Source organism: Arvicola amphibius, chromosome 11 (genome assembly GCF_903992535.2).
Source record: "Arvicola amphibius chromosome 11, mArvAmp1.2, whole genome shotgun sequence".
In the NCBI taxonomy this organism is placed as follows: domain Eukaryota; kingdom Metazoa; phylum Chordata; class Mammalia; order Rodentia; family Cricetidae; genus Arvicola; species Arvicola amphibius.
In genome coordinates this window covers 99,560,763-99,586,721 of record NC_052057.2, presented here as the reverse complement: position 1 = coordinate 99,586,721, position 25,959 = coordinate 99,560,763, and the positions used below count along the sequence as shown (strand labels likewise).

General features: G+C 49.4%; 1 protein-coding gene across 1 annotated transcript in view; it reads right to left on the bottom strand.

Annotated features, from left to right (window-relative positions):
• Col15a1 (collagen type XV alpha 1 chain) overlaps positions 1 to 25,959 on the bottom strand; it is a 105,403-nt gene that overhangs the window by 18,593 nt on the left and 60,851 nt on the right. Inside the window, exons 15-29 of the mRNA XM_038347949.1 lie at positions 25,683 to 25,745; positions 17,362 to 17,397; positions 16,848 to 16,988; positions 16,603 to 16,671; positions 15,718 to 15,753; positions 15,534 to 15,617; positions 13,045 to 13,110; positions 10,574 to 10,609; positions 7,973 to 8,035; positions 5,645 to 5,713; positions 5,516 to 5,551; positions 2,819 to 2,872; positions 2,664 to 2,723; positions 1,917 to 1,985; positions 1,772 to 1,813 (exon numbers count right to left, since the gene is read on the bottom strand). Of these exons, the coding sequence (XP_038203877.1) occupies positions 1,772 to 1,813; positions 1,917 to 1,985; positions 2,664 to 2,723; positions 2,819 to 2,872; positions 5,516 to 5,551; positions 5,645 to 5,713; positions 7,973 to 8,035; positions 10,574 to 10,609; positions 13,045 to 13,110; positions 15,534 to 15,617; positions 15,718 to 15,753; positions 16,603 to 16,671; positions 16,848 to 16,988; positions 17,362 to 17,397; positions 25,683 to 25,745 (924 nt within the window). The remainder of the gene's footprint in view (positions 1 to 1,771; positions 1,814 to 1,916; positions 1,986 to 2,663; positions 2,724 to 2,818; positions 2,873 to 5,515; positions 5,552 to 5,644; positions 5,714 to 7,972; positions 8,036 to 10,573; positions 10,610 to 13,044; positions 13,111 to 15,533; positions 15,618 to 15,717; positions 15,754 to 16,602; positions 16,672 to 16,847; positions 16,989 to 17,361; positions 17,398 to 25,682; positions 25,746 to 25,959) is intronic.

Here is a 25,959-nt window from a genome sequence, read left to right as displayed (position 1 = left end):
ACTCTACCGCCATCATTCCCCAGTTGAGTGATGGTGGTCCACCTGGATCCAGGATCTTTCTGTACTTATGAATGGGATTACCAGGTGCTTAGCGTTTATCCCATAAAGATGCTGGGAAGGGGAAGGAATCTTCCAGAAAAAAAATTAAGGATGCATATTGCAGAGATTCTAGTTAAGAGGCATGGTGGGGGTGTAAACTGTAAGGTCTAAACTGTGCTGGAAGGTACTTATGAGGTGCTGGGTATGTTTCTGTTTGGTGATGTCCACTTTGAGGGCGGCCGTGTAGGAAACATCCTCTCCTCCAAATCCCAAGGTGCCCCAGTATGCCACAGGAAATTAAGACAAAACAAACCTCACCCCAATTACTCTGAGCCTAGCATTGACTTCTTTTTAAGTAACTCCATGGCACACCCACCCACGTGTGGATATGGCACAGGGTCCCAGCGTAGGTCATGTGACTGCAGTAGCATTTCCACAACGCTCTGAAGTTTGTGGTGGGCCGTCCCACACTTGGTGCATTGGGATTGCTTTGTGGGAGGTGGTAACGCGGCTGGGTTCTGTGGTGGAAGGCGGGACCTTCAACACTCATAGCCAGGGGAACCTAGGCAGCCTACAGCTCCTGCATGCTGAGGTGTGTGCACAGCTTTCTGGGACTATCTCCAGAACCTGCCCTTGAACCAGAGGCCGCTCTGCAGTTGTCTGTAGAAACATGCCCTTGGTGGTGCTATTGCACCTACACGGAGCTCAGCACTGCACCCAGGTGGATCCCATGCTCAGCCTTCCACGCTAGAATGCTTGGACTGTGGGCTGCTCACTTGGATGCTGCAAAGGTCAGACTTGGACATATGCCTAGGGCAACACACAGCCAACCAGTCTGAGTCAGCCGGAAGACTCAGAGAGCAGCCCATCGCCACTCCCGCAGGAATCAATTCAAGCCCACTTCAAAGTATATTTTGAAATGATCATTTGCAAACTCCAGAAAGCAGAGAGCAAGCCTGTCTAGGTCATCCCTGTGTCCCCAGGGCCTAGCGGAGTCCTTGGCACTGGTGAGAGCTCAGTAAATATTTACTGAATGAATGAGAGACTGATTACTCACAGATCCGTGACTCATGCCTGTCCCCGTGTTTCCTCACAGAAATAAATGTCTCTCTATGAGACTGGCAACATCCTAAAGACAGTGCAGCCAACGGCCTGTGTGGGGAGGGGCAGGAGGAGGCTGGGCAAGTGATCACAGTGCCTGCACCTGCTTCCTGGTGACCAGGAGATCTTAGCTATGGTCCCAGCTGCCCCATGTCCCGTGACCTTGGGCTAGCCCGAGAGCTTCCGTGGGCAGTTGCCTTCCCGTGATGAAGGGGAGAGATATCGTTTGCCTCTTGGGGAGGTTTGGTAAGCGGTAACACAATCCTCGGGAAGGGATGGGACAGAATAGCTACAGATTCCATCCCCAAGTTCCCAGCACAGACACCATGAGCTGGCATCGCTTCTTCCTGTTATAAGGGGTCTATTTGGCAATTTTACGCTCCTCTTGCCCATGAGGCCAATGTGGTCTCACTAACAGAACACTAGCCATACTGGCTGTATCAAAAGAAGCAGTGTGCAGATATTTCATTACTGATGTCTATCATCTAGAAACATCTAGACCTTTTAGGGTCCTGATGTGGATAGAAGATACATCCAGGGATGGAAGGTGCTCAAGGCAAGACTAATCTGTTTCTTTGAGTTGGCACCCATGCTTAGCCTGCTGCCAATGACATGGGCATGTGTTACTTACTGGAGTTTTGCAGTGTGGCCGGGCAGGTATTGGGAAAACAGCCTGTAGGGAAGAGAATATGAGGGGTGAGGCCCTCAGGAGACCCAGCTCCAGCTGAGGCCAATCTGGTGCCCGTTGCATGGTCCCCAGGCCCATCCTGACTTACACCTTTGATGTTAACCATAGCTCCAGGGGGTCCGGGGGGTCCTGGGGGTCCAGGTAGGCCAGGTGGACCCTGAAGGAAGAAAATAAAAGCTGCTACTGAGTTTGGGGATCTGGGAGTAAGAAGAAACTGCAGGATGTGCCCTACACTGGGCTGGAAGCCAGGGAGGGAGGAGTCTTTGGAGACAACCCATAACTGCCTCTGGTCCCTAGTCCCATCCACAGAGTGCTTACACATCCAGCCCATACTGCAAAAATGTCAGCAAACCATGGAGACAACAGAGCAACTATGTCATACTGGTTAATGGCCACAAATAATGAGGCCCAGGGAGGGGACACAACCTGCTCAAAGTTTACAGAAAGCTGACATTGGAACCCAGAGTTTGGTTCCCATTAACGTCAGCATTCCTGGAGCTATGTGCAGAAGGGAAGAGGGGCATCAGGATCCTAAGAGGCTCCAATCCCTTCCTCCTGCCTCCCCTTTCCATCTGGTGTCTGCATAGGGAGACTGACACTCTTCAGCATGAGCATGATCCAGGTGGCACGGGACCCTCCTGAGAGCGAGATGGGGGCAGGGCTAAGTGTGAGGATCTTCCGAAGCGACGATGGAGGAAGAAGGCGAACACTCCTGAACATGCATTCTGCGAACCCCACTCCTTGGACTTCATGGCACTGGACCCTCTCGAACAGGGTGTGATCAGCCCTCCAGCTCAGGGGCAGCTGGGATGGGAGAAGAGGATACAGTTCTCACCGGCATCATGATCCCTCGATCTCCTTTGGCACCCTTGAGACCGTTCAGTCCTGGGCGACCCTGAGATGCATACAAGATACCTTAGTGAGTCTTGCTGTGGGGCAACCTGGTCACCACATGTCCCATCCTTTAGTGTGGGGAACACTGATACCTACAGGTCGTCCCGGGAGGCCAAATTCTCCTTTATGTCCTGGTGGTCCTTTGGGTCCCTAGAGGCAAAACAAACACCATGGTAGCAAATGACAGAAACTCAGGCTCCAGAGATCTGGAAGGCTGGGCTTGCTCTCGGAGGCAGTGAAGCAGGGATGGGAGGAAGGAACATGAGCAGCAATCCTGAAGCACCCACCCACCTGCTTCTTGGTCTCCTGCCTCTCAGAAGGGTTTGCTCAGTCCTTACACTCTCCCTGTTTTTCTGAAGGCTACATACCCAGGACCTAATCCCTCAGTAAGGGTGAACGACATAGCGAGAAACCAGCAACTCAGTGCCTCAGGTCCCGGGTGGCCACATGCTAGGCTGGCTCAGAACACGCTTTGCCACTCGTCATACATTCCAGGGTCCCCGTGTCCTTCTGTTCTGCAGCCTTACCCCTCCCTATGCCAGTTTGCCCAAGAACCGGCTTCAGGATGTGGTTCCTGTCCTGTTCCTATTCATCTTGAGGCCCTGCCTCAACATGGTGCCCATATCCTCCTATAGAGTCCCTAACCCACAGACCCTCTTACTGGGTCCACTTAGAGTCACTGCCCTGATCTAAGCTCCCAGCGGGAATCATCTTGCCTACTGGAGCCTAAAGAATGGCAGGTATAAATATGTCTGGGGGCCTCCAGCCCCTCTGCCCACCACCACTAACATAGCATGCCCTAAAAGATGACAAGGAAATATTGTATTAAGACTGGGGTCCGCATGAAAAATAATCTCAAGTCTATGTTATTCTTACGAAAGGGAAAAGTAAAACTCGAGAGAGTTTTCAGGGACTGGGCCACTTGGTGGGTGGTTCTTTGGAATGCTTCCCAAGCGCACATGTACACAGAGTGTCCTGGGTCTCATTAAAGTGCAGATCAATGGTGTCTGAACTGGTACCTGGTCCGGGGCCTGCATTATGCATTATGACCAGCCTCCCAGGTGATGTCAGGGACGCTGATCCCCGGACCACACTTTGAGCAACAAGCCTTAGCCTGTTTGTAAAAAAAAGAGTTGTAAGCTACATTGGTCTCTAGGGCCACAGTGAGCCCAGATGGAGGCATTATGCAAATTAAAAGGTGCCCTTACTGCCTTGTTTGGCAAGCTGTGCACAAGCTGGCCTCCGGTGGGATACCCGCCATAACCATCTGCAGCCGCCTGCTGGCCCCACTACTAACTGTTTGCATTTCCCATAGAGCTGGAGGTTACTGAGTGGTTAACCAGTTGGAAACAAGACTCCCCCATCTGCCTTCACTCTCAGCCCTTGTACTCTATATTCAGCCTTTTCTGCCTGACTTCAGGCACCTAAAGCCTCAGAAGGTTTTCTGAAGGATGGGCTGGGAGTGTGCACGTGTTCACTTGAGTGTGAGCCTTTCTCCTACTGCCTAAGATCCAGCATCAGTAGAACAGATCCACTGCGAGATCGGACAGTCCATAGGGCTCCAATAAATAAACAAATAATAAATATAGGTGGAGAAGTAGGGGAGAAACTCTGGAAACAGGGCATGCTAGGTTGTCCTCAAGCCTCCCACCCACCTCTGTCTTACACACTGTGGCCTCTTTGAGCCCTGGTTTCCTTGTCTATAGAGTGGGGGTGGGGGTTGGGGTTCTGTGATCATACCCGAGTCTAAAATGAGATGTCCTACAGGAAGCTTATCCAGTGCCTGACCCACTGTAGGGATCCACACCAGAACTTTCTGCATTCCAGGAGGAATGCATGACAGGGAAGTTTAGGGTTCGTTCTCAGGAGAATTAACTCAGCAAGTGTTCGAAATAAGTGTGCTCCCTGTTTCTAGAACAGTAAAGCCAGAGAGCTCTAATACTATCTAACCTGGGTCCAAGGCACTCGGCATTCAGATGGGCAGGACTGAAGCCCAGAAAAATGGAGAAGAGACACGTCCCAGCCCCATAGCAACAGAGCAGCAGACCCAGCAATACGTGAAGGTCCTTGTGAGGTCCCCAGCCCCTGACAATTCTCGCCAGTTCTCTTCCATTTCCTGGACACGCGGCTCTGCTATACATCTGAAGATCCCAAGAATCTGACCAGTAGAACATGCTAGAAGTGATGGTCACTGCCCTTTATAGTCTTCTCCACTTCCTCCAGCCTTAGCCTGCCAATTAGACAGTTCCATGGCTCTGAATCCGGAAGATACTGGAGTCATTGCTTGGAGGAGAGAGGTCCAGCAAGAACTGTCTATAGTGGACTGTGGGATACTCCTGTCTTCAACCACTGGGGGTTTGTTTTTTGCTGTCTAAATTTCTATTATTATATGTAAGATTGTTTTGCCTACGTGTGTGTGTGCACCACATGCATGGCTGGTGGCCACAGAAACTAGGAGAAGGTGCCAGGTGAACTGAAGTTATGGATGGTTGACCCACCTGTGGGCATTGGAACTGAACCTGCATCCTCTACAAGAGCAGCAGATGCTCTTAACTACAGAGCCATTTCTCCAGCCCTGTTTTGTTTGGTTTTGAGAGTCTCTTGTAGGCCTGGAAACCACTGAGATTTCTATGTCACTGGAGCTCACCCCCCACAAACATAGACACATGTTTTCCCACCTGTCACTGTATTACTCTATATTTTCGCAAGTAGAACAATTCAATCTGACCGAGCCAAAGCTAAAGAAAAGCTTGAAGCCATTGTCCCAACCCAGCAGAGAGACACCCAGCTTACCATGGGTCCTGGGGCTCCATGCATTCCAGGTTCACCCTAAATCAGGAGATAGGCACTTGTCACTCAGGTGACTCTGTTTATGACACAACCAAAGCTGTCAAGCCAAGGCAGAAGCCATGACAGAATTACCTTTCTCCCTTTCACCATTTCCAGAGGGACGTCCCCTGTCAGGATAGCGCCCGGCTCTCCCTTCTCACCCTGCAATGCAGAGAATCTTTAAAAGTCCAGCCTCCTCCTGCCACCTTGTTCAAGGGGTCTTTAAGATGTCTGCACTCCGTCAGCATGACATCTCATCTTCGGACGACCCCTCCAGCCCCACCTTTTTAGCATGGCCTTCTTGCCAGAGGATAGAACAGCCGCTTGCATGATGGAATGTTCTCTGAGCTCTTCCTTCCATGTCTGGTTGAGTTCACCGTCCAAGTGCACTCTCAAGGGCTCTAACTGAGAACAGATATGTAGCCTCTTTCTCAGACCCGCTCCTGCCCCAGGATGGCTGTCTACTTCTTGCCATAGAATGCCCTTCCAGGAACCCCTGGCTCCTGACAGATTTGATAGTTTGCTTTTCTAATGACTTGAGATCTGTCTCTATCAAGGATCCTTATTGTTGGTTAAGCAGCTGAAATCCAGAGAGACAAAGCTGTAAGTAAGCATGGTGCCTCTCTCAACACAGGAGCCACCTGTCTTCCATGCACAACTCCTCCATTCTCCAAGCCTCTGTGCAAACGCCTTATTGGTTAGGCCAAGCTATTCTAGATGCCAGGAAAGAGATGACGGGAGACTAGGGGCTAAGGACACAGGATTCTGCTCCTAAATCCCTGTCCTCAGTAGGTCATCTACTATCCCAAGACTTCCAGAAAGACATACATGAAGAGAAACAAGGCCAGGTGGAGAAAGTGGCATACCTCTGGGCCTCCACAGTAGCCCTGGGGAACTAGGCTGGCCATACAGCAACTTCCTTTCCACAGTTGGAAGTGGCCAGGGTACCAGGGTGAGCAGTGAAGCCCCTCTCTTCCCCCTTCCCCCAAAGCCCGCAGCTAACATGTGGGTCTTACCACTTGGCTGGCGAGGAAAGGCAGTCCCGAGCAGCAGCGAGAGGCAAGCACAAAAGCATTAGATGCAGAGTGGCAGGAAGTGCAGTTGCTGGAAGGGCCGGAGCAGAGCTGCCTGGTGTCTGCCCCAGACATTCAAAGTAGCAGAGGATTAGAGGCAGGAGTAGTCCATGGAATCTAGAGTCTAGGTCCACCTCCTTTGCCACATATGAAAAGGAGCCTTGAAAGCAAGACCTGCCAGAGCCAACTCAAGTCCATCCCTCCTCTGCAAGCCCATGGCAGCGAAAGCACCCCAGAACACCACCACTATCCTGTGCTTCCAAACGTTACCCAACACACTGAACTCTCTACTCCCGAGTATTGAAGGCCAATAGTCTCTGGGGCCTCTTTCCTTGTCCTGAGGGTAATGTGGCACCATTGGGACAAAGGCCCAGAGAAAACTGCAGTTCCAGCTCCTCTCAGAGAGGATGCTTCTTCTAGACTCCCAGGGATGTGTAGCCCCCTCTCTGCAGCCCCTGAAATAGCAGGGTACTCTGCCCCCTTTCCTATCATTGTCTTTCTATAATAAAGAAACTGCTGGGTCCCTTAGGGGATCATAAGATGAGAGAGAGAGAGCACATAAATAGTTGTAGGACTAAGTCAGTATAATCCAGAGTCATTGTCATCTATTCATGGATGTTTCTGTCCTCTTCAGCTATGAAACCTTCTAGGAAGGAAGTTGACCGTAAGAGGTCATGTGGGGGTACAAAGGGTGACTCTGAGTCCCGGGTTTCTCCAGGAGTGCCCTGCATGGCATGTACTTCAACTGCACAGTGTCTAACTTGCAATCACCAAATACTGGAACTCATTTCATTCACTGATCGTTATTCTTCCATCTAGCGAGAGTTTGGGGTGTCATTTGTGAACCAGGAGACAAGATGGGTCAACATGCGAGACAATGTTGAGCTGTACTTTCTTTTCAGACGGGGGAAGGGTGGAATCAATAATGTGAGATCAGGGAAGTCATCAGATTGAGAGTAACTGTGAAAAGGCACGGTATTTCTTTGGGATGATAAAAGAAAAAGAATTCTATGGGCTGGAGAGATGGCTCAGAGGTTAAGAGCATTGGCTGCTCTTCTAGAGGACTGGGGTTTGAGTCCCAGCATGCACATAGCCCCAAATAACCTTCATTGTCTTCAGTTCCAGGGGATTTGATGCCCTCTCTGGCCATGCATACAGGCCAAATACTCATGCACACAAAAATAAAGTAAAAATCTTAATGAAAGAAAGCATCCTAGATCTAGAGAGTGTTGGTGGTTGTGAGTCTTCTCACTGTCGGGTCTGACTCTCCAGAAGGAAACAGACGCCAAATGGAGGGAGACAGTCAGCCAGTTCCAAGCACATCCCCACCCAGGCATCAGGGTCTTACCTGTTCTCCTTTCAGACCTGGGAATCCAGGCACGCCAGTGTCACCTTTTGGTCCTCTGGGGCCCTGCAAAGAATTGTTGGAGGGTGCAGTGTTGATGATTAAAAGGTTTTACAGAGAAAGAAAAACATTGCTGTTTTTCTCTTTCTCTTTCTGTCTTTGTCTGTCTGTCTCTCTGTTTCTGTCTGTCTGTCTCTCTGTTGCTGTCTCTGTCTGTCTCTCTCTCTCTCTGTCTCTCTCTCTCCCTCAGAACAACCACTTATCAAGCAGGTAGAAGTCATGATTAACTCGATCTACTCCTAACTGTAACAAGGCTGGAAACTGGGGACAGAGAGCAGCACCGAGTGTTAGAGAGGCCTGGAGAGCCCACACAGCTGTGGAGAATGAAGCATACTTTAGGAGTTAATCCAGTGGGGCCTATCAGGGACCTGGCTAGGGAACAACTCCCAGGGAAGCTGTTCACCTTAAGACAAGATGCTTTTCCTTCCCAGGCCCTTGGTGCAGTTTCTACGGCGGGAGGTGGGGGGGTGGGAGGGGGGGGGCTGAGGTTCTGCCACGTCAGCCCCTCTTTCGTCGGGAGGATCTATTTCTTTTTTCTTCTCTACTGTCTTTTTCTTTTGGGTGCTGACCAGAACCTAAGGCTTTTTCAAGTCCCTAATCAAAGATCTGTCTTCCTTGTTCTGTTTCTAAAGCCCCCCTCCCGCTGTGTGGCTGTGGACCACCAGATGGCCGATGGCCGTGTTTATCTTCCCCTTTCTCCTCCTCCAGGAAACTGTGAGATTTACAGTTTGTCGACTCTGGGTTTTCCTAAATGCTAATGAAACGTCCTTGTGCTTCCCACTTGAGTACGTTATTTCTTTTATTATTGAAACTAAGAACCCCATAAGGAGACCCCAGTTTTCATGTGTATGATGGCTCTGCTGCTGAGACTCCCCAAGACTTCCAGAACTACCTCTTTCCTGCCTTTTAATTCTTTGATAGAGAAAATGAACCTGTCCCTGCATCCCTAGACAGCATCACTCCTTCGAACATTGGCTTCCTACAGGGGGCAGATGCTACTGAATCTGCTCTCATCTGGTCCTCCTGGGCTGACTCACCACAGCTCCCCTGGAGCCCCACAAGATGAGATCCAGCATCCTAGCTCACCATTAATATTGGCAGGACCTTACACTTCACCTCCCATGTCCTGGAGGTGACTCTCTTCCGTCGACTTCCTCACACTGGACGTGTTGTGCCTCCCCTGCTAGCCTGCCTCACACCCTCTGCACTCTGAGGAGTCACATCGGGCACACCAGCCAGAGGCCATGCTGTTCAACTCCAGCAGACCCAGAGAACTGGTGACAGTGACTGGTCTACTCAGGGTGTCCACTGTCCCGAGGTATCTTGTTGCTCTATTGTTATTTAACCTTTCACAAGCCCTGTCTTGCCTCTAGGTGAAAGGGTATGCTTCCATCACAGTGAGAACATGGAAATATTTCAGTGCTATTGTTTAGCAGCGAACTTTTCATTCTTTCTTTCTTTTTCAAATAATTTTAAATATAGGACAAATAGGCAAAATCAGTTAAGGGGGAACCTTACATCTGGGGTGTGTGGTCTGGATCCTGTTCATGACCCACCCCCCACTCCCTGCAGAGGTCCCTCAGAAGACAGGATCATTTGCATGGAGGAAGGCATGTTGGAATGTTCCAGAATGTGCTCTGAGTCTTGAAGTGGCTACCTTGGGGGCTGCAGCTAAGATGTGGGACCTCTTCTGCTAATGGTAATACTGCCTCCCCTACCCTACTTCTGTTCTAATGTCTAGTGAACATGATAATTTTTTAGCATCATCATAGTTTATGATCATTTAGAAAATACAAAAAAGTTCCTGTGTATTCAAAAAAGAAAATATGAGAAGTTCAGAAAAGACTGAAAAGATAAAAAGGAGATCATCTACAGTTCTCTGTCAGAAACACATTTTTATGACAGTTTTATCCATTTCCTTCATTTGTCCTGGAAGCAGCACCTCAGGCCTTTCCAAGTTGCGGAGTTTCAGAGAAGCAGGTCCCACCCTGGGGTCAGCCTTGGCCTTCTGCATAGGCACATACGCCAGACAAAACTGATTGCTTCTCATGCAAGAGCACACCGCCCTCCACAAAGGCGCACACAGATTGTTAATTACAGCCTTCTGCTCTGTGACTGTTCTCTGTCCTCTCTACACTACTGCCTTCCTGTGTCTCGAGGGGATTTATCTGCACAGTCTGTCACTTGAAACACTAGGGTTATCCAGCTGCCCAGGGCTGGATGGCACAGGGGTAGAGACAGAATACCTGGCCCTCTATAGCTGTCATAGAGTACACACACACACACACACACACACACACACACACACACACACACTCGGGAGAATCTGTCACTTAAGGCAAAAAAGAATCACAAAATGGTAAAAATAAACCCAATGGGTCTCAAAGAAGGGGATGCTTCTGGAGAGGCACCACAAAAAATGGATGTGTGCGGTGGTGCTAGAACTTGGACATGCATGGACAGAGGGAAACAGCATCTCAGGGGTGGGAACAGGATGAGCATAGTGCCTGAGCGCAGGTGGATGCTGACCACTACGGTACTTACTGGAAATCCGGGTAGCCCAGGCACACCATCCGGCCCCTGTAACACATCAAGGACAAAAAGAGTTCTCAGAGTCAGAAGTACCCCGCAGGGGCCACTGTCTCTCAGGAGGGCATCAGCCCAGGCCTGTTTTACCCAGCAGGGTCCACTGTTCCCCTGCCAAAGATTCAAGCCTATTTCCACCCAGTGTGAATTCCTGACCCATTTTGTGGAAGGGGGTGCTGAAGACTGGGAGGGAAAATGCCACCAAGTGACACAGCTGTTAGCAATGGAGGCAGGGACCGTCCTCAAGTACCCCTGGGCTCACGCTGCTCCTCAAGCTGCCACTATCCCTTACTGAAGCTTCCTCTGCATGACACCACTCAGTGTGAAATTCCCTGGAGTGATGGACAGCGTGGGAACCTGGGTTAGTCAGCTCTGAAGATGGATTTGAGGATAGGCTGGGGGGCTGGGGGAGAAGTGGGTGCTTATTAAAGAGATGGTGATTTTTTTTAAGGGACATCACAAGTGGCGTGTGTACTTCACCACACAGGGTCACAGCCCCCATTTCTGCCAAGTCCAGAGATCTTATGAGCTAGACAGATCAGAGGAGATAGATAGATAGATAGATAGATAGATAGATAGATAGATAGATAGACAGACAGACATTTAGACGGATGGATGGATGGATTGATGGATGTGTGGGTGGGTGGATGGATAGATGGATAGATGATAAATGATAGATAGATGAATGAATGGGTAGATGATAGATGATAGATAGATAGATAGATAGACAGACAGATGGATAGACAGACAGATGGATAGACAGACAGATGGATAGACACACACAGTGAGAGGAAAGAGAGATGAGAGACAGACAGACAGACACACACACACACACACACACACACACACACACACACAGAGAGAGAGAGAGAGAGAGAGAGAGAGAGAGAGAGAGAGAGAGAAATAGACAAGAACTAGAGAGAGGGTCAGCAAAGTATCTCTGCAAATAAAAGTGCTTGCTGTCAACCTTGATGATCTGAGTTCAATCCCTGGAATCCATGTTTAAAAAGAGGTAGGAGTGAACCAGCTCTACCAATTTGTTCTCTGACCTCCACATACACTCCATGGCACACACACATGTCCCTTTCATAATACCCCCTTCACCCCCCCCCCACCACACACACACAATGTCAATAAATTAGATTTTAAAAACAACTAGATAGAAACTAGCGTCTTAACCCACTGGTTATGGGGGAAAGGGGACATGAAGGTAATGACTTGAGTCCTCTTAGGAGGAAGCAGCCACAGAGAAAGGTGAAGCTTGATCCAGCCTCAGGGGTGAGGGGTCCTGGACTCACCCTCAGGAAGGACATTAATGGGGAAGGAAGTGTGGAAGGTGAGGGCTGGAGTGTAGGACCCAGGCTCAGGGCCCAGCACCACAGAGAGCCTTCTCGAGGTTAGGCTGTCTCTCTTGCTCTACCATCAACCACTCATACTCCAAACCTCTCTTTAGTAGCTCGGGGAGAACAAAGACCCCCATGAATGATTTTTTTCCCCAGTGGCTGGCCTGCCTTAGGCTTTGAATACTGGGTCTGTGGATTATTCTTTTCAGAAGCAATCAATGGAAGGGGGCCCTGTGGGACACAGCAAAGAAGAGGATGCTGTTCACAGGAGGAAGCTGGGGCCAGAGGCACCACCAGATAGCTGCAGAAATCTTGCGTTACGTTCCAGGTCCTCCCCAAACAACATGCATGGTCAGCCTCCCTGGGTGGCTGGGTGGGCTTCCCCAGAGCATCTGCTGGGCACAGCTGTGGGCATGCACCTTTGGCTCCACAGTGACTTGCTGAGTACCATGGTCTGATAAGCACTTTCACCTCCCCCACTCAGCTATCCCAAAGTCCGAAAAGAGAACCAGGGACTCTGAGTGGCCTGCAGAGATGAGGCTGGACCTCAGGGCTCCTGTGGCCAGAACTGCCCACCCCAGTGCCTGTCAGATGCCATGGGTGTTTATTGAACAAAGAGAATCTGCTTCCTTCTTTTGAGACCCTATCAAGTGTGGGTCAATGCTAAAGCCTCAGGGAGTCATGTGAGTCCCCTTGTCTGTTCATTTCTTCATCTCTAAAATGGTGTGAGAAAGATTGAAGCGGGCCTCAATCCTCCTCTGGGTTCAGCGTCTCATTAAGGCAGCCCTTTTCTAAGAAACAAGACTGAGCCGACACTTGTGGGGCCACAGCATGGCACAGATGGCATGGTGTGAGGAGCTCTCTGATCTCACTCAGAACTCTGGTGCATGGGATGGAACACTTCTGCTCAACTGAACGCCACTCTCCACAATGACATTAGTATTAGACAAGCGTCTCAGAAACTCAGGCTCTCTTCCTTTTGACTTTGAGAGCTCCAGCAGCTAAAAAGGATTCCAACCCAACCCAACACTTCCAAGTGGGGAATCTGGATAGAAGCCTCACTCAGGAGCAGCCACAGATACAAACCGGAGGTCCCATAAGCTCAGGAATGTCCGAGAAATTCATGGATCCATTAGTGATGTTGAACAAAGACTGAAAGAGAAAAATTACTCAGTGAGGACAGAGGACGGCTTGCGCTTCTCCTTGCTTCTGGCAAGGAGACCTTAATTGAAGTCACCCAGCATGGAGTACATTGATACATTGATCACACCTCAAAGCCACTGCCAAATACTCCCAACCCTCCCACTCCCTGTCAAACAGTCCCAGCCTGCCAGTCACTTTTCCTTTTTAATTAACTTTAAAATTACTCAGGAGATGAATGTTTTCTCTTTTAAAATTGTAAATGTATGTATACATACATACATATATACACACATATGCACATGTGTGTCCATATATGTGTGTGTATGTATATATGTATGTATGTATGTGTGTGCATGTTTAAAATATCTCATATATGTCATTATTTTACATAAAAGGCATCAGGCTGTGTGAACTCCCCTTCGACTCATTCTTTTCCACTCAATCATCTTGTGTGGAGAGCTTTCCATGTGCAATTCTGGAAGACATCTATTTTTAGTTTGAACAGACTGTCAGGGAGCCCTCCAAAGGGGCTGTGCAATTTACACTTCCCCCACAAGCACTCAAGATTGTCTATTTCCCCACATGCTTGGCACTTTTATATCACACTCTCTTCCTCTTAACTCTGGTCATTCTTTTTTCTAGGTCTTTGGAACTTTATTTTCCTTTCTCATGTCTGCCTGCTTGGTTGTTATTCTCTTAGAAGTACCATGGTCTTTCTCAAAGGCAGTGGCCTAGTATGTGTATATCTGATGGACAGAGGGATGGATGGAAGGATGGATGGTGGGTGAGTGGATGGATGGATGGATGGATGGATGGATGGATGGATGGGTGGATGGATGGACAGGTGGATGGGTGGGTGGATGGGTGGGTGGATGAATGGGTGGGTGGGTGGATGAATGGGTGGGTGGATGGGTGGGTGAATGGGTGGGTGAATGGGTGGATGCACAAACAGGCAGGCGTACATCTGATCCAGCCACAGTTCAGCTTTTCTCTATCATTCTAGTAACCCCCAAGCCTGCTCTCCACTGTCAGCAAGTTCCTGGTGTCCTGACACAGCCAGCACAGTTCTGTCTCCTCCCTTGACTCAGGGTGCTGCTGCCACCAGAACACTGAGAGTCACCGAGAGTCCTATCCGCATGCCTGCTCAGGAAAATCCTCCTCTCTTGTCTAGGCCCTGCCCAAAGATACTTCCTCCAGAAAGTCCTCCTTGATTTCTCCGGGCTCTGGGTCACACGGACTCTGCCCCAGTCATCCTCCTAGCTGCCAGGAGTGCTTGCCTCTTAGTTGACTTTAAGCCCTGGGTCTGTGCGGACAGTGAGTGCAGGAAAGCTTGCAGCAGTGTTTCTTTTTGTTTGTTTGGTTTGGTTTTGGTTTTTCAAGACAGGGTTTCTCTGTAGCTTTGAAGCCTGGCCTGAAACTAGCTCTTGTAGACCAGGCTGGCCTCGAACTCACAGAAATTCAACTGCCTCTACCTCCAAGTGCTGGGATTAAAGGCGTGCGCCACCACCACCCGGGCATGCATGTTAATGGTAGGCACAGAGATTTAAATGGCACTTCTCAGATGAGGACGGGCAGGTTATCAAGTCTTTGTCTGTGATACGGATTAATGATGACATCAAAATCATACATTACTACTTCCCTGGGAATGGGGGTCAGTGTGGGGAGAGCTTGCTTTGCTCATCCGTGCAGAGAGCTTTCCAAGTGAAAATTTGGAATCTGTCTATTAATAGTTTTAAACAAATTTCTAAAGAGACATCCAATGAACTCATCTGAAGATGCCTCCCTGACAAGAACTGGCCCTCAGGGGTATAATCTGAGGGGAAACCTCAGGGTATATATCTGGCTTCTCATGGTCTCTTTACTCCCACCCCGGAAGATGGAGGATGTTTTCTGATGGTTTGAGTTTCAGTTTGGGGTATGCTTCTCTTGTCTGACTCTGGAGTTAGTGAGCAGGCATGTGTGGCTCTCCCACAGGGCGGAGGCCACCAGCCTCCACATACCACCTCCTATCACTGAGTAGGCGTGTGCTGCTCTCCCATAAGGTGAAGGCCGTTAGCACGCCCTTTGCCAGCAGTGAGCAAGTGATCTCAGGCCTGCGTCTCAGCTTTGACTTTCTTTCTCAACTAGTTCAGAACCTCAGCCAGTTGAGAAGGCAAGCCAGATTTATTTGGGGCTTCCTCAAGATTCCAGAACTTTCTAGGCTGCTATCTGACCCCTGATCTTGCCAAGCAGAAGAGTAGACTCTGCAGGTCGTATGTAGGAGAGCGGTAGCATGGAGAGGGTAGGGACAAATAGGTGAGCATGCTGGTAGGTGCAGGCCCTGACACCCTACATAGCCACCAGCCCTGTAGTCTTGAAGGGTCGGGTGACCTGCTGTCCCCTTTAGTAAAGCAGAAAGCACGTGGCCAAGCTCCAATCTGGATGATACTCACACTGGACAGGACCTCGACACGCCCGGGGGGCCCTCTGGGCCCTGGGGGGCCCACAGTGCTGGTTCCGTCCATTCCCCGTTCGCCCTAGTTATAGTAGGGGGAAGCAAGAACAAAGCTCTCAGTCCATGGATAATGCTTCTATAACCTTCTAGAAAGACCCCCCACCTCAGATGGGCTAACTTACCTTGGGTCCTTGTTCTCCTTTTTCTCCTTTGGGACCCTGACAAAAATAGCCAAACAGATGAAGAGACATTCTTTGGTTTCCTCCTGTCTGCTGGTGTGGTCGGCCTAATTGGCATCTTGCCAACTCTCCCTAAATTCTGAAATCAATGCTATACCAGGTGATGGAATCAAAAAGTGGGGGGGGGGGGAGAAATGCCCCTTCCAGGGTCAGAAGAGAAGTGCCCACAGAGGCCCTGTCCCAGCCTGCAAGTGTTCCCTGACGCCACCCTCGGATCCTGTGTATACACGAAGCTCTGTTTTCTGTGACGGAAGTTATTCCCTGGGCACTTGGCATTGTTTCATGTCACAAAGATCATAAGATCCAGTGAAGGGTCTTCATGCAGGCTTACCACAAAGGACAAGGGCAGTACCTTCTGGGGATGAGGGAGGACTCAGGGCACCTGCTGGGAGCACAGCCTTTTTAAAGGGGGCAAAGTGACTCTAACATGGTGACAGGAAGCCATGAAGCAGAGATCGTCTGTCGTGAGGAACTGGCCAGTGGGGACAAAGATGACTATCAAGTTTCCCTACGTGAGTCTGTGCAAAGCTTCTATGTGGCCCCTGGAGAAAGAGCCTGCGATAAACACCTTACAGGCTGCGCAGCTCAGGGTCAGCAATAAGCACCTTACAGGCTGCAATAAGCGCCTTAGAGACTGCACATTTTGGACCCTGTGATGAGTACCTTACAGTCTTCAATGAGTGCCTTACAGGCTGCTCGGCTCAGGGCTGGAGTGTGACTCATGATAAAGAAAAAGGCCAGGTGAGACCCCCACCCCCACCCCGGTCTCTTCACTAAGGTATGATAGCAGGATGGTTCTCAGAAAAGGGTTCGTAAAAGTCTACTTACAATTGGAGAAGAGGGTCCCGTGAGTCTGGGTTTGCTCAGCGGCTGGATGTTCCCGGAGCCTTCAAAATCCTCGGGGAGAAGGAGAAGCGAGGATTTCAGAGCTCACTGCCAGGAGGAATGCTGGGGACTGGGGGCTCACAGGGAGCTCAGCAAAACCTCTACCTTCGGGTCAGTACCCGGCGTGCTGTGCCTTCCAATGGTCCTTTCTAACCATCACTCTGCAGCCACAGAAAGGGCGAAAGTACCTCAAATCCAAGTTCTGTTGTACATCCAGGGCCTGGGGGTCCAGGTGGTCCAGGAGGCCCCGGTGGTCCCATGACCCCAGGAGTGCCAACTTGTCCGTTTTTCCCTGGGGGTCCTGGTAAGCCTCGGTTGCCAGGGTCTCCCTGTAAGGAAGAAGACAGGATAGTTACCAGCTGCAATTCCCCCGTGGAAGAAGAGTGTGTGCACCTGAGTCAGAAGATGACTCCTTGAAGCTAATTAAGTTGGGAAATTCTCTGATGGGCGCTGCTTGATGGCTCAGAACAGCTGCCTCACTAATTGACATTTCCCTTTGCCAACGTGCTCACCAGAGCGGTGAGGAAGGGGGAGCATTGCAGGGGTACGCTCCCCACTGTCCCAGCTGGCTTCTCTTCCCTGAGCCACTGCTCTGAGGAGTGCTTCTCTCTGCCCTGTGACATTTATGGGTTCACTCCACTGGCCCAGGGGTACACTGATAGCATAGGAAAGAGGGGGGAGGGAAAAGCTGTTCTCAATTACCTTCTCGCCAGCCGAGCCATTAGGTCCTCTTGCTCCCTGAAACACATGAACATGGGGCCAATTAGGATGTGTCAGACTAGTCCCACTCAGAGGAAAATACAGCATTACAGTCATTGAGAATAGCAGGATACAACGGGATCGTTCTATCTGGGTTTGGCTGTTGTCTCCAAGCTGAGCACACTACCATAGCTATCAGTCTGCTGAACAAGTCAGGCCCACACCTCGAGAAACCCATTCCTCAATAATTAACCAACTCCACCCCCACCCCCTGCCTTTGAGATTAAATTAAAGCAGCTGGCATGAAGCAGTCTCGGAGAGACGCACCCGGAGGAGGCTGACTCCAGCCCTTCCCCCACCCTCTGCCGTGATGGAGGTAAGGGGTGCTTCCAGTTTTAAACCAAGAGAAGAGGCAGTGGCTAATTCTGATTATCGGTTTAGTTGGGTTGAGGAGCACCTTGAAGATCTGAAAGCACACTTCTGGGCATGTCTGTGAGGGAGTCTCCAGAGAGCATTACATAAGAGAGCAAGACCTGCCCTGAATGTGGGTAGCACCTTTCCATAGGCTGGGGGCCCATGGGTCAAGTTGGAAGAAACAGGGAGCCAACTGTCACAACATCCACACCACCCCAACCTCTCTCTCCGCTGCCAAGGGAGTTCCCAGATTCTTTCTGCTACATCTCCTGCTGCCATGCTTCTGCCTCACCATGGCCCAGAGACAAACAATGGAGCTAGGCAAGCAGGCCTGAACTTCTGCGTCTGTGAGCCCAAGTAAGGCTGTTCCCCTGCAAGAGACAGTCCAGACATTATGTGGCCACACAGAAGCTGCGGCATTGATTATGACATGCCCGCCACTGAAGACTGCATCTCTCTCCTTGCCTCTTTCCCGGGCTAGATCAAACTCATAGAAATAACCCACATCACCCACAGGCTGGGTGGCGAGTCTACAATACCCATCCTCAACTAAGATGGGAGTCACCTGGCCAGAAGTAACTAGGAATGACAACGTGAAACAGACAGAAAGCCAACAAGGTCTCTGCCATGGGGAGGAACTGTAGAGACAGAAAGGCCCTGCATAGTGGTGGAGAACAGAAGAGCAGGAGGCAGCCCAGGAAGAGGCAGAAGTAAGGGTGACCCTGGAGGAAGCAGAAGTACCCCAGGAGCCTATGACAGGGAGACAGGCTGAGTTTCTACATCAGGATGGCCGTCCAACACCAATCAGCTCTCCTCACCACCTAGGCACACTCCTGTCAAGGAGCACCTGTGGGTGCCCTAGTACCACATTAAACAATACGAGTTCTTTTCAGGAGCGAAGTGGAGTAGAGCTCTGGAAGTTTAGAAGGTGCATGGGCACCCACAATGAGATCGATTTTGGAGGAACCCTGTCTGATGGACAGTCTACTCTTGCCACACTTACTGAGAAATTCACAAGCCTCAGACGCGGCCACTGCCCACTTCCTTAACGTCCTGTGCCAACAGCGGCCTAAGAACGAAACGGGAATGCCAATTTTGAAAGCAGACACAGAGGAAGAATCAGCGATCTGAGGGAAGGCAACACTAGGAAGGAGACAAAGTCAACATCAAAACAAAGGGAATGAATGTAACCAGAACTTTAATATACTCAGAGAGAAAAGGGATGGTATTGTGTAACCATGAAACAAGAACTATTATGAGATGAGAATTATCTCAGAATAATGGGTATGAAAAAGAACCAGTTAAGAGTCATAGATACAAAAACATATCATGGTTAAAAATGAAGAAATCTATAGGAATAAAAGAGATATATCCCAAAGAGAAAATTAACAGAGAAAACCAAAGACCAGGCTACAGAATTGCTCCAAAAGGCAGCACAAAAGAATAAAAGACCCAGAAAGAATGACCAAATGGAGTTCAGAGGATAGGCAGGAATTCCAATATCTGATCAAATAGAATAAAAAATAAAGAGACTACAGAAAGCAGCATGAGAGAGCAGTAACTGGACAATCCTGCACTTGACCTCGGCAGAAGGCAGAGGGGCTCTACTGAGCACTTCTGGAAAACCAAGAAACGAAAACACCACAATCCAGAGGTCTCCAGATTAAACAACACCCCACCCCAGGGCTAGTTAGTACCAAACGGGAGAATACATCTTTTAAAGAATCCTATCCGGTGACAGGACATGGGGGATTTCAATACGTCAAGGAAAAAAAAAAAAAGACTCCTGAAATTTGCCAAAGGGAAAAGGTTGAGCACGGCAGCGAAATCTGTCCCGGAAAACAGCGAGACTACCTTCAAATCTCAGGACAAATGGTTTCAAATTTAAAATTGCGTACTCAGCTAAATAAAACACAATGTCATTATTATGGTTCTGAACTCCCTATCTAGACCAGGCTGGCCTCAAACACATAGAGATCCCCTACCTCTGCCTCCTGGGCACTAGAATTAAAAGCATGCATCTGCACATTAGGCTAAAAGGAGAATTTTAAGCAGCCCAAATCTAGAAAGTTTGCACAGACCCTCTCTAAAAACACTACAGGGATATGGTCCTGCAAGAACAGTTGAGGAGGAAGCGCAGGATGTGGGAGGCAGTGAAAGGTGACTGCTTTTGGAACAACACATTCACTCAAAAGGTTGCCTAAGGCAGGACTTCTGTCCTTCCGTCTGAGTCCGACACACTTCCTCGTCCGGTGGCTTGGCCAAGACACAGGTGGGAAGCCAGGAACTGAATAATTCTCAGGTTCCTTCCAGTGGGCTCTGGGAACGCTTGCTGGAGGTGAGCCTAAACAAAGTTCTTCAGATGACCAACGAAAGTGAGAGCAACCCTGGAAAGCCCGGCACTGAGACAAGCCACCCGTAGACCCAGACAGCCATCCTCCCTCTTGCCAGGCTCTCTGCTCAGCCGCTGCAATAATCTTCCTCAGGCCCCAGGGGCTCCCCGTGTGAGGCTCGGGATTCTCTGGTGAGCGCTGTCCAGGAGTGTTGGGATGAATACAAGTGCCTGGTATGTGTGGGGCATGGGGACAAGGTCCCACATCCTTGGTTGGGAGATTAGCCCAATCCTTGGGCTAATGTTGGGGGCAGTGCAGGTAACAGCGGGAAAAGCATTGGGCCTGTCAGAGGAGGCACCAGACCCCAGGGCAGGGAGAACGTGCTGGAGTGCACTGAATTGTACACTCAGATCATTCGGTAGCTGGTCCTAGACAGCCTGGCAGAACCCCTGGTGCCTCCCTAGCCCAGGAGCCACCAGGCATGCCCTAACTCTCTGAGGACGCAGAAGGAAATGGAACACTAAGCAGAGGAAGTAGTCATGACCAGAGCCATCACCCCGACCCCAGCCCACCCTGGGAACCAACACAACAGGCAAACTGAGCAATTGAGTGGACCTTCTACCTGGGGCAGAAACGTGACTTGAGTACTGGGTTCCTATTGAGCTGCTAAAAGTCAAGGCTGCGGTCTCTTAATTCTATTCCTCTTGGGTGTGAGCAGTTAGACTTTGCTTCAGCCCCTCCTTAAGAAAAGTATCTACCTCTAGCCACACATCAAGCCACCAGCAGAGATCTTATAATCACATTCAAAGCTGCCCCATCTCTGAAAGCATTCAGCTGTGCTTCCAACTGATGCCATTAAAGAGAATTATTATCCCGAAGTGGGAATCTGCATTGGTTTCCATTACTTTCCAAGTTTATTTAAGCCAAATGCACCTTGTAACAGGTCGAGAGGAAGTTCTAGAATCCATCTTAGTCCCTGATCTTTCTCTCTGATTATTTTAACACAGCTTGAACATGCTGAGAAGGTAGGACTTAGGTCCGGTCCATGGCTCACGGGTATGGGGGCCAGCAGTTTGGAACACGAGCAGTTTAGTCAGGAGATGGAAGACTCTAACCTATTAGAACTTTCATGAGTGAGTAGGGTGAAAATTGAGAGCTTTAATAAGTAGTTCAGGAAATAACTTGCTTTCCGAAACGGGGCAGTAGCACACACCACTCCTTAGCTGGCAGGAATTTGTGTGCATCGAGTCTAGGCACTTTCTTGGAACTCCACCTAGTAGAGCCACGGGGTTATGAATGGGAAATTGTAGAGGCTCATCCTCCACAGCAGAATGAGTCACAATAGGGTTCTGTGTCACAAGATCATAGTTCAGAATTTTTTTTAAAAAAATATATTTTCCGCTTTGAGACAAGGTTTTACTATGTAGCTCTGGCTGGCCTGGAACTCACTATGCAGACTAGGCTAGCCTCAAACTTTTAGAGACCCTCCAGCTTCTTCCACAGCACTAGGATTAAAGGTGTGCACTACCATGCCTGGCCTGTAGTTTAGAATTTGTGATGATCAATCTTGACTGTCAGCTTGATTGGCCTGACAGTGTTGAGACCAGCAAAGCATACTTCTTGGCATGTCTGTAATGGTGTTTCCAGAGGGCATTAAATAAGGAGGAGACGCCAGCCTGAATCGGGTTCAGACAGAACAGAAGTGGAAAAACGAGAGGTCCTAGCTCAGGCACACACTCTGCTTTTTGGCCAATATGAGCTGCTTTGCACCTGCCCCACCATGGGCTCCCACCATGATGGCCTGAGCAGCTGACCTCTGTCCCACTACGGGCTCCCACCATGATGGCCTGAGCCTCTGACCTCTCTCTGCCCCACCATGAGCTCCCACCACTACAAGCTGACATCTCTAAACCTGAAAGCAAATCCTCCCACTTCGTCTCAGGTGTTCTGTCACAGCACAAGAAGGCTAACATAATTTATTAGAAATTCTGACTCATTGTGGTAAACTAAATTATCAAAGGCATTACGAGATGTCAATATACAGGAACACAGAAGAAGACAGCAGATATGGAGCCCTTTTTCTTCTTCTTTTTTCAGGTTTGTCTGCTGAATTTGTTCATGGAGTTAGTATTAATAATAATTTCATCTCAGAAGCCCAAGACTTCAATCTCTTTGGTTTTATAGAAGCCTGGCATGCAAATGTTGTGCCAAAGGCAGCTGCTAATGAAAGAGAGAAGACAGAAGCCAAGCCAATATTGTGATGTGCTGGACTTCAAACACAGCTGGTTTCTGGATTCTGGGCAAAAGCAGCAGGATGCTCAGAGTCCTCAAGGGTACCCTGATGTTGTTACATGAACCACGTTCCAAAACAGATTGGGATTGCTAAGAGATGGGGACAGTGGTGATGATGTCATCAAATTTCTCTTCTAACTTACGAAAAGACAGAAGTTGGGTCTACAGTGACATTTCCAGCCCAGTGAGATTACTCTGAGACAGTTCTTGGGAGTTCAAGGTTCCCCAGAGATTCTGGGTAGTTGAGAAAACTTCAGAGGACAGACTTTTCCTGTGTGGGAACCTTCTAAGGCTGAGGAATAACTTGAACACCCTGGATCCTGACGACTTCATGCCCTCAGTCATTGCAAAGCTGGGAGTAGAGGCTGCAGTGTATAAAGCAGTGGTGTCTGAGGACCCTGCTCTCTAGCAGGCTCTTCAACCTCCACACCAGATGTGCTCTGCAGCTGGGGAAGTAGGCTACTTCCATCTCCTTATGCCTGGGATAAATGTGTCAGTTCAACTTAGTGTGGGGAAAATAAGAGATACTTCTATTTATACTAAACATCATAAATAATCTACTGGATACATTCTTACTGACCACCCTTGATGACAGGTTCATGTGTGATAATGATGGTTATATATAAGTGTATTAAATTTCCCAGACAAGTAAATCGAGTCTTATTCATTATGTGTAGGGGAGGGGACCTCCCATTGAGCTGGGCGTGGGAGTGCACACGTGTAAATCCTGTATTTGGGAGGGAGAAGAAGGGGTATTAGCATTCAAGGTCATCCTCAGCTTTTACAGAGTTTGAGGTCAACCTGGGCTGCATGGGACTCCATCTCGCAACAAGAACACACACACACACACACACACACACACACACACGAGATACTGAGATAATTGTCTGGGCTGTTCTGTGTGCCTGGCGAATAGCATGAAAAAAGACTTCCTACAGCTCAGTCTATCCAGCCATGGGAGGCACTGTCTAGGCCTTATTGACGAACCTGTGTAGGTCATAGCAGATCCTGGCAGGAGATGGGGTCAAATGTACCACTGGCCTTCATTCTCATAAGGGTCCCCAGACACTTATTTCTGACTGACTCCCCTTCAACTCTCCAAATGCAAATGTGCAAATCCTTCCAGAATCTGCTTTTGCTTAATCCAAAAGCAGTCCATGTACCCAGCACAACATGGGGCCTCTTAACAAGCCCCAGGGGTAAACCAGCAAAACTGATCCCCAGCAGTCACCCAGGGCAGGGCCACTCTTCCTGCCTGCTGCTCCTATGAGCCAGCTGCAGCTGCAGCAGGAGCAGCACACGGGTGTCTTCAGGCACAGACAGTGTGGGAGGACCAGCCGCTGGTTTGGAGGCGCTGGCAAGGTAAGTGTGGGTTGGCGGCGCTTCCTGCAGACCTAGATTTCTTACAAAACCGGCAGTTCGCATAAGATGAGTTCCCTAAAATCTCACAGTTGTGTCTTTTTCTGAGAAATTCATTTGCAACCAAAATCAGACTACTCTTTCCGTTAAGTTGGTAGAAACTGGATTGGATTGAGTGGCCAGGGTGTCCTGGAAGGAAGTACTTCAAACATGTTCATAGAGGTGATGCACGGGGCCCAGCCTCCTATCCAGTGGGTGCCTTGAACTCTCATTCACCTTATTAGCGCATCCCTAGTGCAAATTGCCTTTAAAAAACATTTATTATCTCTCTTTGCAGAAAGAGACTTGTCCTCATTTGACTGGGAAGGCTGCAGGGGCAGGAATTGCATAGACAGTAGGCAGACAGACCTGCCAAGAAAGACTGAAGGCAGGCTAACCAGAAACGGTAGCTTAAAATGGTGTTTGAAGAATAGTCCACTTCTTCATAAGAGACTAATAGAGGCCTGTGCCGGTTGAAAGGCTGTTTCCACTCTATGGCAGGATAGGATGTAGGGTACACAGGCTGGCTAGAATCTTCTGTGTCACTGGTTAGTTCTCAGCGACGTTTAGCATGTGTTCACAGAAAGAGGAAGGAGGACGGGTGCTGGAGGATTGAGAGAAGTCAGGCATCGCGCGACATCTCTAACCCTAGTGCTAGATGTTCGGCTGAGGAACCACAAGTTTGAGGCAAAATCCAGCTGTGTAGCATGACCTTGCCTCAACAGACCTCAAACAAAATACTAACCCCAAATGAAAGAATGAGGAGGAAGACATTCAGGGTCCCCCTCACCTTATCCGCAGTTCTGCTCTGTGGTTTCAGTTAGCCACAGGTTGGAATTATTAAATGGAAAATTCCAGAAATGAGCAAGTCACAAGGTTGATATTACACGCCATTTTGAAGAGTGTAATGGAATCTCTGAGCTTCCTGCTCCATCCATCCTAGGATACGAGCAATTCCTTGGTCTAGCATATCCATGTTGTATACACTACCCACCCACCAGTAACTTAGCTGCCACCTTGTTATCAAACCAAGTATGGGATCATCCACCCTTCATTAACCTTTAATGGCTCAAAAGTGAAGAGTAGCGATGTTGTTATATTGTTATGAGTGTATCATTAGTTAATGCAGCTAATTTTTGTTGTGCTTAATCTAGAAATTAAATGGGTATGTGCGCACAAAGAACATCATAAGTATGTGTGGGGGAGGAGCCTTGCAACGTAACGCTTAGGATAAAGGAGAGTCACTGTATCTGAACTGGGCCTTGATGACAGAGAGACATGCCATTCCAGACGAGGCAAACGACACGTGCAGATTTAGAAGCTGGCAAAGAGGAGCACGCAGCAACTGGCTTGTTGCTCAGAACTGGAGCAGTGAGCAGTGGGCTCTGCCCTGTGGAGACAGCTGGTGCTAATGAAGACGGGCATTAGAGCTTTGCCCGACAGAGTGCCACTAGCATTTTCTCAGGAGCCAGTGAGTGCCCACCACATGAAGGTGGACGGGGACAGGTGGGGGTGACTGTGGGTAGAAAGGACATCAGTGAGGGTACATGGTACAGGGTAGGCAGAAAGAGATGTCTGGTCGGGATGCACAGAACAGCCACAGGTGTGGAAGTCACTCTTGGCAACTGACCAGTGATGACAGGGAAGGGAAGAGAAGATGAAGCTTGGGAAGACAGGCCCCAGGGTGGATGGTGGCACTGCCATTCACTGTTAGGGCGCACAGGAGTGGGAAGGAGAAACAGATGAGAAAACTGTGAACCGAACCCAATGGTGGGATGGACATCCAATTGAGACGACCAAAGAGAATAATTGAGGACAAACTCAGGCTAGAGGTCGGAGAGTGGCCAGGCTGGCTCCCTGTGTTGGGACATCATACTGTCCCCATACCTTCTCTCCTTTCATCCCAGGCTTGCCAGAGGCTCCATCAAGTCCAGGCTGTCCCTCGGGTCCCTGCGGAACATATGACAATCAGCTCACAGCATGGCTGCTAAAGACCACACAAAACCCTACCTAGGAAAGAGGGAAGGTTGAGCGGACACGAGGCCAGTAAAAACAGGGCTCACTGCTGGTGCCTGAAGACAAGCATCCTCTGCTCTCTGAGTCACATGTCCTCGGAGGAGGAGGACATCAGGAGCAGCACAGGACCAGATGGTCTCCAAGGCTT